We start from the raw sequence: 18,091 nt of genomic DNA, 5'->3' as shown, positions 1-18,091 counted from the left end.
TGTTGTTGCATACTGTCCATCCCTTTGCTAAATCCCGAATGCGCCCATCTGGAAACTACATCGCCTGCTCAAAGCTAAATTTTGTTGTTTCTTTGAAGGGGTAGTCCCAACAGTTACTTCTTAGCATCATTTTTGTAAATAATTAAATCTCATAAGTCCTAATGCGAGGGTAAAGCATGAGCTAAAATTTTTGGAAACTACATGTATTTTATCCTGAATATTGAACATTCTGATGGGCAATGTTTGTGATCATGAACAAGATGCGTATGTAACTAAATAATTACTGTGATATTTTTTATATACTGGCCAGATCGAGAGACCTGTTTTGGACCGTTTTCAATTATCCATGAAGACAATACGTATTTCAACCATATAATGTCAGTGCAAAGCGTGAGCTGAAAATTTTTGATATCTCGAATTAAACACTGGACATTCTGAGCAGTTTGTAATCATAAACATGATACATTAGGTACATATACATGTATGTAACTAAACAATTGATGCAAGCGCGAAGAGCAAGTTAAAACATTTTATCATATATTTTGTAACTATATAAAGGGTGGGTATCTTACTATATGAATAATGCAAGCGCAAAATACAAGCAGAAAATTTTGATATTCTGATCTGAAGTTGTTTAATATAAGCAGATTTTGAATAAGGAATAAACTGTGTATCTTAATACGTCAAGATTATCTGTGTTTGCTCCTCAAATTTGCAACAATCATTAATTTCCTATTTATTTCCAAACTTCAAAAGTGTCTCCCAAAAGGGACACATTACCCCTAAGGCCCTTATTCTGAACTTGGGTTTAATTTCAACTGTAATTTATCTATGGATAGACAATTGTGACACAAATGTCAAACAGTACAGGGGTGTTTCAGAAAGAGTTAAGTATGACTTTAAGTCGCACTTAAATGCTGACGCGTATATGATATGCAACACACAATCTTAAAATTAGGAATAGAAGTAAATCTGATAATCTGGACTTACTAGTTTGAAACAGAGACCAGTTTCAAGTCCAATCCGGGACGCTTCTTCGTCCGATCCAGGATGCTTCTTCTTTATCGGACGTGAAACTGTTCTCCGTTTCAAACCAGTAAGTCTAGATGATAAGATTCTATCGTTCCGATCCGGGAGGTTTCTTTGTCCGATCCGGGACGCTTCTTCTTTATCGGACGTGAAACTGTTCTCCGTTTCAAACCAGTAAGTCCAGACGATCAGATTTACTTCTATTCGTAATTTGTATTTCTTCCTGGATGAATCAAAACATATATCAAAACACACAATCTAATTGATCAATAAGCAGGAGTGCGCGTCCTCTTCACATGATCTGATCAATACGGTGGTGCCTTTTATACCGTACGCAACTAGGCATTTATGTGTGACTCTAAGTCATACTTACATCTTTGTGAAACACCCCCCAGGTTTGATTTATTGGCTCACCCGTTACTCAAATTATTCATAACTGTCTGGGAATAATAGTTAAAATAGTTCTTCTCCACATTGAAACACAAGGAAAGAGAAAAGTAAAGAGAAGAATCATACAATGTAAAACAAAATTTTGCATAATTTCGGCTTTCCATAGTTTTAGCACAGAATTAGACCATGGTCCAAGTTAATTTGGACTGCAGAATGCAGGCCTATAGGTTATAAGCACGTGTTTCAATATTACAACATCATTTCTTGTTGCGTCACCCGTCTCTTCCAATGTTTATTGTGTCACACCACGCATATTTCCCCTAATAAACTTCTTCATTCAATTTTGGCATCGACATGTAAGCACAACATCTTAAATACAATTTTGTTTTCTTATAAACTTTCCAATATCATTTAATCACTTTGATAATGTTAAGCAGAAATTCAACACCGATCATCAAACAGATTTTAAAAAGAATTAAAACAAAAACAGTCACAAATGTTTTGTATGTACATGTATTTGATCATTGCTCAAATTTGTAATAAATACACTACGGAAAAATCACCCAAAGTCATATCACCCAGTCACTCTTTTTAATTCTGTAATGACTTTGTTTTAGGTTTGGACAGGCTATGAGAATCTTCAAATCTAAAATCTGAATTTATTCAAATGCCAATATGTCAAAGAGGGAAGAAAATATCAATATGATTATCTTTTTATCTCAAATGAAAAAAGAAAAAGCTTGCACATGCTTTCTACTCTCAAGTTGAGTCATGTGATACAATGAATATGAAAATTATCAAAATGATAAATTCCACATTTGGCTATTTGGAATGTTTCAGACACTTGTTATATAAAGAATGGTTTCATACTTTTAAAGATGAAATATGAAACAACAATGAACTAAATTCATTTATGTATCTTTAAGATGTATTTACCTTTTATTCTTTCAGGCAATAAAGTGGCATTTAAGAGACTTGCTCCGATTGGTTGATTTGGACAGCCTTTAGATTCACTGCTTATACAAATTATCAGATACCAAATGCAGTGGTTACCCGACTTATTTGAGAGGAGACTCATTAATTCTTCATACTTTATCTTGATCAAACGTAATCAGTGATTTAAAATTTTAAATACAAAATTTTACACCTTGAAATTAAATTGTTTCTAAATTCAGCTGTTTGCACCAATGAACAAACAAATGATGAATACGAAGGGTGAAATGGAATAAATAATACAAACTTTGTTCTCATAACAAAACTATTTTTTACAATAAAAGAAGTCAAGTCTTGACGGACTGACTGATAGAAAGTCTTCTTTTAACGGAACAGGTATACTCTATTTGTGATAAAAGCATGGTAACACTTAAAATTACAGTGAATTTCCTCCACACTCTCACTTCCACATACTTGGGTACAACACAGCTCTACTGTGTTACACAAAAAAAGATCAAGTAACAAGTATTACTTGTAAAGATGTTGACATTCAAAGTAATGAATGATCTCTTTAGTTTGGATGGACTTAGTCATCAAGAAAACTGCACAAGGGTGAAAAGACAAACTTGTGGGAAGAAAACCTTTTTTTTCAGGAATTTCACAATGAAAAACTTCAGAATTTTGAAAAATTCACACACATTTCATGCATGAAAAGATTTGGAGAGTTCTTTTTTTAAATCTATTTAATATTTTTCATGCATTTATTTATTTTTCATTTACGTATTCATTTATCATTTTTATTTGGCAGGTGGGGATATTTTTTGTGAATATGGTGAATAAAAGGCCACTGAGAGTTGACATTTCTTGTTGAATGTCCTCTTTTATAATTACTAAATGTGAATTTACTAAACAAAGTTGAGTCTCTATGTCTATCTTGCTTCTGTTGCTTTCTTCTGCTTCTCCTTTTCCTGTTTTGCAAGAGCCTTCTCTTTTGCCTGGAATAAAGAGAAAATGGATAGAACATTAGAATTTACTATACATGGATGAGTATTGATACATATGTACATAGCAGATTCTAGAAATGAATTGATATGTACAAATAAAAGAAAAAATATAAATCAAGGAGAAAGACTTGGTCAAAATTGTCCCTGTATAGTCTAGCCTTTGTTTTCCCAAACTATTTTTTTTTTAATGAAAAAAATATTTATATCTCAAGTAATTACATGCAAGGACTACTTCAAAAATTCATATTTATAGCAGACTAAGCTGAAGAGTATATAAAAAGAAGTTTGTGTGGAATAGCAACACTATAGAAATACACCCAATATATAGTAGAAGGGGTAAGCAGACATCTCAGATTTTTTCCTTTCCAGATTCCAATGGAGTATCATTGGTCAGAAACAAGTATTCCCATAGTCAAACAAAAAATAAAACAAACAAAAAAAGATTTTCAACAACTAAAAGTCTTTGGCAATATCATAACTATTGAATAAAATTGATTTTCACACTATGATCACTGAAATCAGAAAAAAGTATAGCATATCGCACCTCCTCCTATAGGTCTCTTGTGATGAAAGTGCCGTATCTAATGCACTATTTCTCGCCATGGATGGTGCCAGGCCGCTTTACAATGTCGCGCGTTAAGTTACATCTAGATAACTGCATGGAGCCAGCGTGGGATTGCTTGCGCCTGTTGTGGCAAAAAAGCATGCATCACATAATGACGCCGACCATTTACGGAAGATGACATCAGCGAACCCAGACAAGAAAATTAAGAAATTCGTCATGACAATACCACTTCCATAGTTTGATTTTAGTGATACAAGACTTGAATTTGAATGTCAATAAAATGTGAAAGCCAAGAATACTGAATGTTCTACTCTCAGACTAATGTATTAGCATGAATTGTGCTACTGTCCAGTGTTTCATCAGATGACAGGAATGGGAAATATGTTACTTAAACCAAATCACACAAGACAGAGTCTAGTCTACAGGAACCTGAGACTCATGCATAAGTAGGGGATTTATTTCATTTACCTCTTTAACCAAAGGAACCAACTCTCCTTTGCTTGCCAAGATCTTGAGGAGCTCCATAATAAGTGGAAGGTAGTTGTGCTTTCGTCTTACGTTTTCTACCTGTGAGATCAAAAAAGAAACAAGATATGAGATTCTACTATGAACAGGATACTTTGGGGATTATCATTTGATTCATCCCACTTTGTCTAATTGACATATTGTCTCATTTCATACAATTCATTTACATTTTTTAACATCCGCCTGTTCGGTCTCATTCTAGATACGTAGGATCATATTTTGTCCTATGCCCGTTTGGTTTGATCGTATATTATTCTAATCATATTTTGTCTTATCCCTGTTTACTCTAATCCTATATGATTCTAATCATATTTTGTCTCAAACCAGTTTTGTCTCATCCTTTAAGATTCTAATCATATTTTGTCTTATACCAGTTTTGTCTCATCCTTTAAGATTCTAATCATATTTGGTCTTATGCCTGTTGTGTCTCATCAAATAAGATTCTAATCATATTTGGTCTTATGCCTGTTTTGTCTCATTCTATAAGATTCTAATCATATTTGGTCTTATGCCCATTTTGTCTCATTCTATAAGATTCTAATATTTGGTCTTATGCCCGTTATGTCTCACCCTATAAGATTCTAATCATATTTGGTCTTATGCCCGTTTTGTCTAATCCTATAAGATTCTAATCATATTTGGTCTTATGCCTATTTTGTCTTTCTATAAGATTCTAATCATATTTGGTCTTACGCCTGTTTTATCTCATTCTATAAGATTCTAATATTTGGTCTTATGCCCAATATGTCTCATCCTATAAGATTCTAATCGTATTTGGTCTTATACCTGTTTTTTCTCATCCTATAAGATTCTAATCATATTTGGTCTTATGCCTATTTTGTCTTTCTATAAGATTCTAATCACATTTGGTCTTATGCCTGTTTTTTTTTCTCATCCTATAAGATTTTAATCGTATTTGGTCTTATGCCTGTTTTGTCTCATTCTATAAGATTCTAATCATAATTTGTCATATGCCTGTGTTGTCTCATTCTATGATTTAAATCATATTTGGTCTTAAGCATGTTTTGTCACATCCTATAAGATTCTAATTCTATTTGGTCTATATAATCTCATATTTTTTCCTTATTCCAATTTCCCATTTTATGCTTGTTTTGACTCATCCATTTGATTCTAATGACTTTTTGCCTAACATCTGTTTGGTCGCATTCTATAAGATTCGACCAAGGCTTGTTTCATGCCTGTTTAGTGTCCTCTTATACATGCCAATCAACTTTATTTTTAATGCGCATCTTTTAAATCCTTTTGTTTAAATTTTCACAAATAGGGGTATGCCATTTTCACTTTACACGCAATGGTGCTAAACTAGTAATAGACCAACTGATCATTGGATGAAATAAGGTAACCACATCTTGGTCAATATCATCAATACTACCACTACCACCACCACCAATACCATCATCATCATCATTGTCATCATTATCATCCATATTTTTATGGTCAGTGGAATGTCTGTATTGTATTCTTGATTGATAAGTTGCAGATTCACTTTTTTTAAGCATTTCTATTGTAATATTCCGATGTCAACTGTGTCTTTGTTTTGTTTTTTCACGGCAGCCATTTTGAATGAAGACAAAGTACATTTGTATTGCGGAAACTTACTTTAAATCTCTTGATTTTTCTATTCTCTTCTTCTTGCAAGAGCTGATACCTGCTCAGTTCTGATTGGATGGCATCAACAGACAAAGGCGCTGATTGGTCAGTGTCCATCAGTTCCTCCTAAAAATTCAAATCAAAACACAAAAACATGACTTGATTAAATCCCAACAAATATGAACATTGATTACACATTCTGCTCATGCTAACTGTATAATAAAAATATAGAGATTCAAGTCTTTCAACATTTTAACCCTGTGAAAGATGATACTGATCTTTTTGTGGCACTATGTCTGAATGAAGATTCATGGGACAAAGAACTGTATTTCCATATTGAAAGCCTGGCACACACTACAAGATCTACTGCAATATAATTGTTTGTAATACTTCATTGATATGAACATTCCACCCTATAAAATCTTATCAAATATCTGTATAGTGGTATGAGTACTAAAATGGAAATAAGGCTTGCAATATTAAAAGTAGAATTTCTATTTTAGTATACCTAGCAATATGTCAGACTTCAAACATGATCATTTTACTTCTTTGAACTTTCCAATTTAAATGCTATTTATTGTAAAAGGGCAATTCCATAAAATATGTACATCCGACCCCCTATATGTGGGACCTTCCTGAAATTTTCTTTCTCTGATTTCTGGTTCATTTGACAGTCTGTCATGCTCTCAAATGACTATAACTTCGTCAATTTATGAAATGAAGTAAGACTTGAGAAAAATGGGGGTCGGATGTACAAAAAGGTTGATAATTTTATGGAATTGCCCAAATTCTGGTTTTAGTCAGATTGTAGTGTACAGTATGGAGGGCTTAAGAACAATTCAACTCATTCAATCTCTTAATTTACATTGTACATTACCTGACTTTGTAAAGCCTTGAGTTGATCTTGTAATCTGCTGGTTTCCTTTTCATATATCACCCTTCTATCTGTGATTAGAGCCATCAGATTGAAGTGGATCTCATTGGCACTATACCTGCAAATCAAAAAATGGATGAATACTTACAAGGATTGTAATAATAATAACGTTTTATTTACCCAGGGTAGCCACTATAGGGAGGACACTGCTCTACCAGCGGGTCAGGCATAACATAATGTCTAATTATTACTCTTTTCCAATCTAAATGCTGAGCGCCTAGCAATAAGGCAGAAGGTCCTATTGTTAAAGGTATTTGGTATGACTTAGACGGGGATCGAATCCATGACCTCCAGTTCATGAGGCAGGCGCTCTTCCACTGAGCCACCATGCCTGGTGTTGTAATAAATAAATATCACAAGATGAGGAAAGTGAGGAATTTGCCATATACCGGTAGCTTAAGTTAGCAAAGGTATCTAAATGGGCCCATTTAGGAGTGGTTGTCTCAATATCAGATCTGCATTTTATTTTTTGGAAGCTGATTCGAGGGGGGTCACAAAAATCTAATTCAACTAAAAAGTCCTACTTAACCCCAATACTCAGGGGAAGGGGGCATTATGTTCTTGCAAACACTTTTGCTTAAGAGAGTAAATTGTTTCCAGCAAGAAACAACCCTTTATAGTACAAATACAAGCTTTTGAATGTCATGCCTAGTGCTTATCAATACAGCACAAGCCAATAATGCATCTCAATCTATAGCGTGTACTAGTCTTTGTGAATGAGCACAAACATGATGCTCAAAGATAGAATGATTATTGATAAAGAGCATCCTTAACTCAGGGCTCCACACTAACCCTTTTTTTCTACTGGTCCAACCTATTCATGTCGGACCAGTAGATACCCAGTTTTTCAATTTTTTACTGGTCCGAACCTAAAATCTACTGGTCCCAAAAAATAAAGAAAACATTAAAAAAGGCGTGAGTTTATTTTGCTGTTCTTTCTTGTTACCCCCCCCAAAAAAAAAATGAAGGAATGAAAGACAAAAAGAAAGGAAGAAAGAATAAAAGAAAGGAAGGAAGAAAAAAGCAAAGGTAAAGGATAGATGTGAAGGAAAGAAAAAAAGATAGAACTAAAGAAGGAAAGGAAGGAAAGAAAGAACAAAAATAAGAAAGATAGAAAAAAGAAAAAAAAGGAAGGAAAGAAAGAAAAAAAGGAAAGAAATGAAGCAAGCAATAAAGAAAGAAAAAACAAAAGACAGAAAGTAATGAAAAAAGGAAAGAAAGAAGGAAAGAAGCAATAAAACAAGAAAGAAAGGGTAAAAGGAGAGATGGAAAGAAGGAAAAAAGAAAGAATAAAAGAAGCGAAGGAAGAAAAAGGTAAAGAAAAAATGTGAAGGAAGGAAAAAAAACTAAAGAAGGAAAGGAAGGAAAGAAAGAACAAAAGAAAAAAAATGAATGAAGGAAAGAAATGAAGCAAGCAATATAGAAAGAAAGAACAAAACACAAAGTAATGAAAGAAAGAAGGAAAGAAGCAATAAAAAAAAAGAAAGGGTAAAAGGAGAGATGGAAAAAAGGAGAACAGAAAGAATTGAAAGAAGGAAGAAATCAAGAAAAGGGAAAATGATAGAAGGAAAAAAGAATGAAGGAAAGAAATAAAGAAGGAAGGAAGCAATATAAAAAAAAAAAATGTAAAAGAATAGATGAAAGGAAGAACAAAAAGAAAGACACTTCAAAGAAAGAAAGAACGAAAGAAGAAAGGAAAGGAAGCAAGCATTAAAAAGAGAAAGAAAGAAAAGGTAAAAGGATACATGGAACAAAGGGGAAAAAGAAAGGACAAAAGACAGAAAGAAGAAAGGAAGGAATGAAAGAAGAAATAAAAACAAAAGGTAAAGAAAGGATGGATGGAATGAAGAAAGAAACAAAGAAAGTAACAAAGAATGAAGGAAAGAAAGGGAAAAAGAAAGAAGGAAAGGAAGAAAGAAAGAAGAGATAAAAATAGGATGGATGGACTCAAGAATTAAAGAACGAAGGAAATCAAAAGGAAAGAAAAAGAAAGAGCATTAGAAATAGAGAAAAATATTAAAAGGACAGAAAGAACGAAAGAAAAAGGGAAAATTAAAAATGAAAGACAGTAACAAAAAATTAAAGAAGAGAGAGAAGAAACAAAGAAAGATTGAAAAGAAAGAAGGAAAGAAAGATTGAAAGAAAACAAAGGAAGAAAGCTAAAACTATCATCATAAATAAATTTTTTTTTTTGGCTCAATTAAGATATAGCTACGAAAGAAACCAAATGTATCAACACACACACACAAATGCATATGTGGGGCTATCATGTATTCAGACGATAACACTCGAAACCCGATCTCTTTGAACTAAAACAGAAGTAAAAATTTCTCCTTTTACTGCTTACAAATGACAGAGTTACCCCAATTTTTAGGAAATATGGACATTATAAGAGCTTTTCATTAGTGTGAATGTGAATTTTGACAGTTCTGTGAGAGATTTCTGCCAGAGATTAGCCAAGCTTCGTTCGTGCAGCCAGTAGAAAATTTACCATGTGGGCTGTGTGGCTGGCTAGCCATACGTACACTGTATGTTACCCTATCAAAAATTGCATGCGATTCATTCTGTGTGTGTTCTGTGTGTGAATGCCAGAATTTAACGGGAGGAAAATGGTTTGCAATTTGAGTCATGGAATATTTTTTATGTTTATGTTGGACTAGCGAATTTGACCATTTCTGGAAAAGTTACTGGCCCAACAATGGTTATTATTACTGTTTATGTCGGATCCATAAATCTTGCTATTTTTGGAAAAATTACTGGCCTGACAATGATATTTTTTACTGGTCATGTCGGACCAGTAAATCTTGCTATTTCTGAAAATCTACTGGCCCGACAGTGATTTTTACCGGTCTGGGACCGTCGGACCGGCGCTAGTGTCGAGCCCTGCTTAAGGACGTACCACAGTTATGTTTGTGCGCATTATGATCTGCGCATAGTTTACACTCTGCGCGCTGACGTCACAATGGATGAACAGGTGATTAATTAGCTGCGGGTATGAGCTGATATTTCTCATCTTCTGCACTTTAACTGCAGATCCGATGCGTTATTTCAGGAAGCTAAAAAATGGAATTATTCCATGAACCATTCAAAAAAATATTCTCTACAATTTCAAAATACTTTACTCTGCAGTGCTGCCAAGAATAACGAATATTACCCCGAGTTTGAATAAATGGTAGAGTGGTTTTGAATTTTTCTTTACATAGATACTAAGCATTCGGCGCATTTTTGGTGTTTTAAAAAGCACATATGCTCTAATAAAAATGCTGATAGTTTAAAAACAAGCACATGAACCCCTATTTTTTAATGTTTGTACCTCTTAGGTATACCTTCCTCTACAACTCTGCAAATTTTGGTGAAAATGACATGGATTTTGAATAAAGTGCAGCATTTATTGTACGTTTGTAGTTTGTTATTGAAATTTTACATTTTTCAGATTGGGATTTTGTGATATTTTACGCCATTTTTAAGAACTGACAGTGCTGTTAAACTTAAAATTGCAAACAAATAGCACTATAAATAGATTCTCCATTCTAACGATACAATTATTAACTCTCTTGCGAAATTTGATGACTTTTTCATGTATTTTGACTGAGTAATAGAGGTTTAAACTCACTGTAGTAATCTTGGGCGGTCTAAAAATGCCAAATTCTTTTGAATGCGCAATTCTTAAGAACATCAATTTGGGTGAACTTTGAAGCTCTATAGCAAAAAATCAAGTACATGGACCTATGTTAATTTTTGCATATTTCGAATATTAAGGTTCTAAAGTATCTATGTGCAAAGTTTGGTGAAAATGACATGGATTTCACTTTAACTGTGGAACGTCCTTAACTGAATATGATAGTAGACAGCATGCCATATCATACGACTCTTTGGGGGCTATAGAAAGTATACATCGATTGGGCTAAGGATATGTACAAGATCTATCCAATATAGGACAAAGGCCAACAAAAATTAGGTTTACATGGCTATTTCTATTTTAAGGATTTGTTTCATACTTGCGTATCCTTTCTTCGATGACAGGTTTCACAGTCTTCAACCAATCTCCTTCATCTGCTTGTCCTAAAAAGCAATAAATAGATCAAAGTTCATCATGTATGAAGAACTTGCAATAATCGAGGAAAAATATGTAATTAACTTTATTTTGTAATTGTGATTCAGTATGATGAATATACATGTAATGATGTTTAGCATGTGAAAATAATTTGTAATGACTGGGGAAAATTTCTTATTAAACTTTCGTTTGTAATTGATTAAGCATGCTGCATATATCAATGTTCATCAAATAAAAATAGGTTACAATGACCGAAGGAAAATTTGTAATTAACTTTCTTTTGTAATAATTGCTTCAGCATATTCTAGTTAGGTACCTATTCAGATCACCAAGGTCAACTGTGCCAATGCAGCATCAATTTCTAGTGAGATGGACATGTTTTGGTTCACTTAAAACCATATTCACAGTCACTCTTCCAAACTGGAACTGAACTAATTCAGTGAACCAGTTCAAAAGATCACTTTGTTGGGATTGGAAGTCTCATCCTCAGTGATCTCAACCAAAATTGTTGCTATGGAAACACTCAGCTGGAGGAAACACGTTCAAACCTTACACAATTCCATACAAAGTCATCATTGTGGCTTAGGGTCACTTCTGGGAGTATTCACACTTCAGTGATGCCCACTGAATCGGTTTAATGAGAGCTGGGTCGGGAAAGCTAGTGTGAATGGGATCCTTACCAAGATCTACTGGGCCATCTTTAAGTCCGTCCAATTCATACAATCTTCCTAGGATCGGCATGTAACTAACAAAGTGGTAAACATCATCATCCTTGTTGGCTAATCTTGAATCAAACTCAAACATCTGTTGTCTGTGAAAACAGAAAATGAGAAAGGACCAGTAAGATATGAATATCCTTGAGAGCTAAAACAGAACTCTTAATAATAATAATATGTACCATTTGTATAGCGCAGCGGCTATATTTGCATATACTCTACTGCGCTTGATACTTGGTATCATATTATTAAACCGGCTGTAGCTGAGCCGCCGTATAGGCACTAAAGCATTCAAGGAATAAATCCTACCAGGTACCCATTCACCTCACCTGGGTCAAGTGCAGCACAATATGGGTAAATTTCTTGCTGAAGGAAAACACGCCATGGCTGAGATTCGAACCCACATCCCTCTGATTGAAAGACAAGAGTCGTAACCACTAGACCACTACGCCCCCACAACGATTCCATCTATGCATGCTTGCCAGAATTAGTCATTTATATTAAGTTTTTGATTTTGTGACATCATATAAAAGCAGCTTCCCTATATATCATGCAAAATATATTTTATAGGAATTTGATGAATACACATTTTTTTCTTCTCATAGAAGAGGGTAATAAAATGATTGTCTTATGATTATATCCACCGCTCAAAATGTTTTTTTTTAATTTGAGAGAAAATGACAATTTTTTGGAATGTATTACATGACGCACGGAGGAGCTGCTCGTCTGTGACGTCACATAATCAAAACTTTAAAATTCTGAAACTTCTTATCCTCTGATGGATTTTCGTCAAACCTTTTTTTCTCTAATTTTCTCCAATATTAAATTAACCAATTTATTATCAGGATGAACTTTCCCTTCAGTAAAATAACTACCAGTGCTAGTTCAAGGGAGAAACTATACAAAATGACACCTGAACTGAACTGGCAAACTCAAGGCAATAACCCTAAGAAATTAAATATGTTCTAAGAACACTGTAATGAATGTAATATTAGATATGATTCGACCAGGGTTTGAACTTTGCACCCCAAACATCTTGTTCATGAGGTTGGAACTAAACAAACTAAGTCAATTATACTTTTAAAACTGAATTAATCAGAAACATTGCACTTATTATTGCATTTATCATAAAAGAAATACAATACCTTGCAAAGCTGTTGTGAACTTCTTTGATGACTTCAGAATTACTTATGGTAAGGCCTTTCATCTGGAAAAAAAAAACAATGCTTATTTTTTTCTTGCTTCTTCTGAAAAGGAAATAACACTGCAAACCTTGACAGAAAAAAAAGAGTTCAAACAGATTTATCACTTTGGCCTAAATAATTTACAACCAGGTATGACCAATGTGTAAATATTTGTAGAATTTGAATGAGATAAACTTGCAAAGGAAGTCACATGGAAAACGTTGAGATTTCATGGATTTTCATATTCCCAACTATTAATTCTTCATTTGTACCATACTAAAGGTAGAGCATTAGATTGAGATCTAAACCTTAAAGTCCTTCGGGAAAAAAATTGTAGGTTATAACATATGGATTATATTAGAGCAACATCTAATTTTCCAATCTTTAATAGATTAAGTAGTCACCTGCAAATCATTTCTCATCCACTAATTTCTGTAAAAAAATGAAATTGTATTTGAGGATAATTGGCAAGCACCATCGCCCTGTCAGGCTATTTATTAATTTGAAAAATAAAAAGGTCCTGAGAACATTTATCTTTATACAAACTTAGTGATTGCATACATCAGAAAGCTACAATTAAAGATTATATCCTAATATCTTCAGACCATACAATATTTGAATTGAGTATTATAACAAAAAAAGGAAATAAAGTTATTTCTATTTTGAAAGCTCAGCATAATATGTCAATAGAGGGTGCAGGTCTGGACTAAAAACTCAAAACATCATGATCTAATTGCATATTACTTGATCGTCAATGGACATGAAACCATAACAAAAATGACAACTGACAATTTTGACTCTGATTCACCTCTACATTTACCTCTTAATCAGTTTTCCCTAATCTATCTTATAATCTACTACAGTGATAGTATACTCACTGTGGGGTCAAATGATGAAGTGAACTCTTTGAATTCCTTAAGTTGGTTGCCAAGGTTGACATCACCATGGTGACAGTTCATGAGAACACTCAGAATGGCCTGTGTAGCACATGCATTGTTGATGACCTAAAAAATACAGAATAGACTAAGTAATAACAATAACAATAATGATGATACTAGTACTTTATACCATTCTCCATATTCTTTAGCACATTGTTTAAATAAGTAAATTGCTACAAAAACGTGCCTGTATCTCCCCCCTAAAAAGCCATTTTCTTTAAAAAATTAAAGTGATTTTATTGTAGGGTGGATAATTGGATATCAGATATCATTCCATACCCCTTTCTAGGAGAGATATATCTTTACTGATCATGTCCCATTAAAATATATTGAACTTATCAGGGACCCAGTTTTAAGGGGAACAAGAGCGTTCACTCGCTACCGCTCGCCTTAATCCATTTCAGGTAGAGCAATTTATCACTCGCCTAAGCAAATTTTCTGTGACATAAAATGATAAATGCAGAAAAACTAGAAATCAAGCAACATCATACACTTTTGTATTGTTTGTACAACATTTTACTCCCATGTATAATCTCTATTCTGACATCACTTAGAACGGGTGTCAGTCAATGATCGAACCGTTAGAGCCAACCTTGAAAACCTCATTGTCAGTCAATGTTTTATACATAACACACAATTATATTTAAGCAATAAAACACATTTAAAACGAAATAAATATTGCATATATTCATAATTCAGGGCATCTGATTTTTGTCTCCTTTGGTTGTGGGTTGCAACTTAAAGTAGGCCTAAATTCCTCCATCCATTTTGTAATCAGACAAAAAAGCTCACTTTGTATAATGTCAAAGAAGAGCTTTTTGCAGTGCTCCCCTACCACTCCCCTTTAAAGTTTTAGGAGAGCTTTTTATTGCTCCACTCATAATAATAAAACTGAGTCCCTGATTTATATTACATGACATATGGGAGAGCCCCTTGAATATGACAGCACATTTGTAACCTTTCATGGATTAACAACAATCTTCTTCAGTAATTTTCCTTTAATTGATCTGCTTTCATTTTAACCAACTTATCGTCAGGGTGAACTTACCCTTAATGTAGAGTCCTGTAAAGTGAAAATAACCATTACAGAATCCTCAAAATATACAAAGACAAAAAAAATGTTGAGTTTCTTTAAAACAAAGAGACAGACGGTGATACCTGTTTAGCAAAGAAAATGTCATCTAATCTGCTGTCCTGAACAATTGTTCCTGTTGACTCCATTCCAGGTTGCCACTTGAATAAGAATATCAGTCCATGAACTGGTCTGGATAACAAAGCATATCAAAAAGGTTGCTTAAAATACACCCATACTTTTATCAAAGGCACACAAAACATGTTTTGAATATGTATGCATTTATGGAACATTTTAAAACAGAAAGACTTTTTCTCAACAATAATTAAAAATCAAATCATACTCTGAACTTTTCAAGCCCTATTATCCAAATATGAATTATTTAGCTATTTCTCATATTTTCTATCATGTGACAAACATAAATAGGAGCTAATGAGTGTCTTTTATTTAACTTGTATAAAGTTTCTTAGAATTTACAAAACGGGATTGACCAATAGCCATATGAGTTTCAATGGTCAAATAAAAGTACACAATCAAGTCTAAAAACAAAGTAATGATGTTACTTTCAACTTCTAATTCAAAGAGATACTCTTGGCAAATGATATGAAAATAAAATCAAATATGCAAAAATGCTGGAATCATCAAAGTAATATTTAAAAAAGCAAAGATATTCAAGGATAATCCACTGCTACAATGAAGTCTGTCATTTCAAATCAAGTTGTGTGAACTGTGATAGATGAAATGCTTACTTGAGCTTTTCCAGGGCAGCTTCATCATCTAGAGTCCATATTTCTTCGACTTGCATTCCACCAACACCTGATGTAAAAATATCAAAATAGTTCATGAATCAATCAGATAGGACTGGAAAAAAGGTCGCAAAAGCTGATTAATTTACATTATAATCCTTGCAGAGTTTCATCAAGCGAGCCCATCAAATTCAATGCAATAAAAGTTTTTTTGGCAGCATAAATTTGACATAACTCATGATTGCCATTGGTTGTGAAAATTCTCAACGATCCCATCAAAATCTGACGGTAATCATGTCTCATAATTAGTGCTACATCAAAACGAACATCCTGAATCAAAATAATTTTCAATCTGAAAAATGCAGTTTACTGTCTTGTCAGTCTACTCCCAAGTTAGCTCTTCCTTTCCTTCTCCTAGCATACGGTTGAGAATCTTCAAGTCCTTTCCTATTTTAAGGTAACTTTATAAATACATCAAGTCTTCATCGAAACAGGAAAACAGTCCAAAGACATAAAAAGAAACACTGTATTCAGTAAAATAAAATAGGGTCTTCTCTTCTGGTACTTCTTTATATTTCTTTTTCTCCTTTTTGCGTTATCTCCCCATCCTCAAACAATGCCATGGCATGCCTCATCTTCAAAGTTCAATCTTCTTCTCTTTTTAGTCTTTCGTTAATTTTGAATTGATTCACCCTAATTAAATCCTTTCTTCTTCTTAATTCAATTCTCCTTAAATGAATATTCATCTACTAAATCTCCTTTTTACTACTCCTGCATCTTCTCATCTCACTTTTGAGTTTAATGTTCTGACTCAGGGGCCCGTTTCTCAACACATGGACAAGTTAGTCATATCTTTATCCACCAACCACGGAGTTAGTTCCAATCTTACTAAACCTGTTTCTCGAAAGGCTTCCTAACGAGAATACCTTGATATCGATACTATCGGTAAAAAGAGCAGACGAGACGTAGCCTTAGTCACAAAATAGCATAATTTTCCAAAAGAAAAATTATTACAAAATTGCAAATATTATGATGAATTGGGAAATAAATCTTTAAAAAATAATAGCACAGGTGAATTATGCATCATACATACTTAGACCATGAAGACTGGAGCATTCAATTGGAGAGAAAATTAGATTATGAATAATTCATTTCATGACTAAAAAATCACTTGTGGACGTTGAGATGGGTACCCCGGGAGACCCAATTTTAATAGTTTACGAAAGTAAACCACAACGGTTTTCTTTGTAAAATGATGATAATTATACGGACTTTTACGATTCCAAACGTCATCAACATATAGTTTAACGAAACATTTTTAATCATTGATACCAAAATATACGATATTGGACAAATTATATGCATAAATTAGAGATAGAATTCATCCAACTGTTAATAGGGGTCTGAAAACAACAAATACGAGTTCAGTTATGGATGGCCTGACGTGGTAGAATCTTTATCGATTAAATCATTTTACTATTTCAAAATTAATGGTTTTGTGGCGTTTACCAACAGCTTTTATAGTTTCTTTGTATTACAATTATCATTGAATGCATTAACCCACTTGTTTTGTGATGTAGTTTCAACCTCTATGATTGATTACGTAAGATTATAATTTTAAAATTTCTAGGCACTTTCGCATGTCATAGTCTACCCATGTGATGCCACTACGTCATTAAGAAAGAAGTTAAGACAGGTTCGGAGGTGTCATAAATATTTAGTGAGGTTGTTGTACCCGATCTTGGTAAAGAGGGATTCGTGAAACGGTTAGCGGACAAGTAGCTCACTATCTCCGATTTAGTCAAGAGGTTAGACTTATGACGGTGTTGAGAAACGGGCCCCAGATCTCTTTCTCCACATGCAGCCCCCCCCCCCCCCCCATTGTCATTGTGCGCTTCATTGAAATTGCGAATCAATCACATGAACTGTAGAAATAAACAATAAATGTATAGATCTAAACTATGATAATGCTGTTTATTCTTTATTTGATTGACCTAAAGTTACTGAAAGAAATTAATCATACCGAAGCCTCTTATAAGCTCAGTAAAAACACCTGGATCACTCTCGATAAGACACCAATCTCCAGCAGAAGCACCCGCCATGATTTGCAAATTGACATCGAATAATTGCCTAAATATAGGCGTCACACTATAATTTAACTGAAGTAAAGTATTGTAATTCCCGTATTTTCTTTCAAACCTAACAAAGTATACAGTATTTCAATATAAATCTATAACTTATTTTTATGATCTATAGAATTATGTTATTTTCGCAATGCCACCTTTCAATTTTAAATAAGATTTTCAAAAAAATAATAACACAATTCTTCGGGAAGACAAATCTCATACCTCCATTTATACGAGGATTGCGAAATTTAGTACACGCCACGC

The 18,091-nt window shown here is 33.6% G+C and overlaps 1 protein-coding gene across 2 annotated transcripts; it reads right to left on the bottom strand.

Annotated features, from left to right (window-relative positions):
• Positions 1-613: 613 nt before the first annotated feature.
• Positions 614-18,084, bottom strand: LOC129277992 (ubiquitin carboxyl-terminal hydrolase isozyme L5-like). Of its 2 annotated transcripts, none has more exons than XM_064110193.1 (11): positions 17,725-18,084; positions 15,705-15,771; positions 15,042-15,147; positions 13,824-13,949; positions 12,907-12,968; positions 11,726-11,856; positions 10,990-11,053; positions 6,935-7,049; positions 6,067-6,183; positions 4,390-4,488; positions 614-3,347 (listed from the first exon to the last, which is right to left on the bottom strand). In XM_064110193.1, exons 1-11 carry the CDS (start codon positions 17,801-17,803, stop codon positions 3,282-3,284), a joined length of 1,032 nt encoding a protein of 343 aa, XP_063966263.1. In that variant the 5' UTR covers positions 17,804-18,084; the 3' UTR covers positions 614-3,281. The 2 variants fall into 2 exon arrangements, with proteins under 2 accessions (XP_063966263.1, XP_063966264.1); XM_064110194.1 differs by having other exon boundaries at positions 17,755-17,824.
• Positions 18,085-18,091: the final 7 nt, after the last annotated feature.

The sequence above is a fragment of the Lytechinus pictus genome, chromosome 15 (assembly GCF_037042905.1).
Source record: "Lytechinus pictus isolate F3 Inbred chromosome 15, Lp3.0, whole genome shotgun sequence".
NCBI classification, from domain to species: Eukaryota; Metazoa; Echinodermata; class Echinoidea; order Temnopleuroida; family Toxopneustidae; genus Lytechinus; species Lytechinus pictus.
Note: the sequence above shows the minus strand (reverse complement) of the source record. Positions and strands in the feature narration are given on the sequence as shown.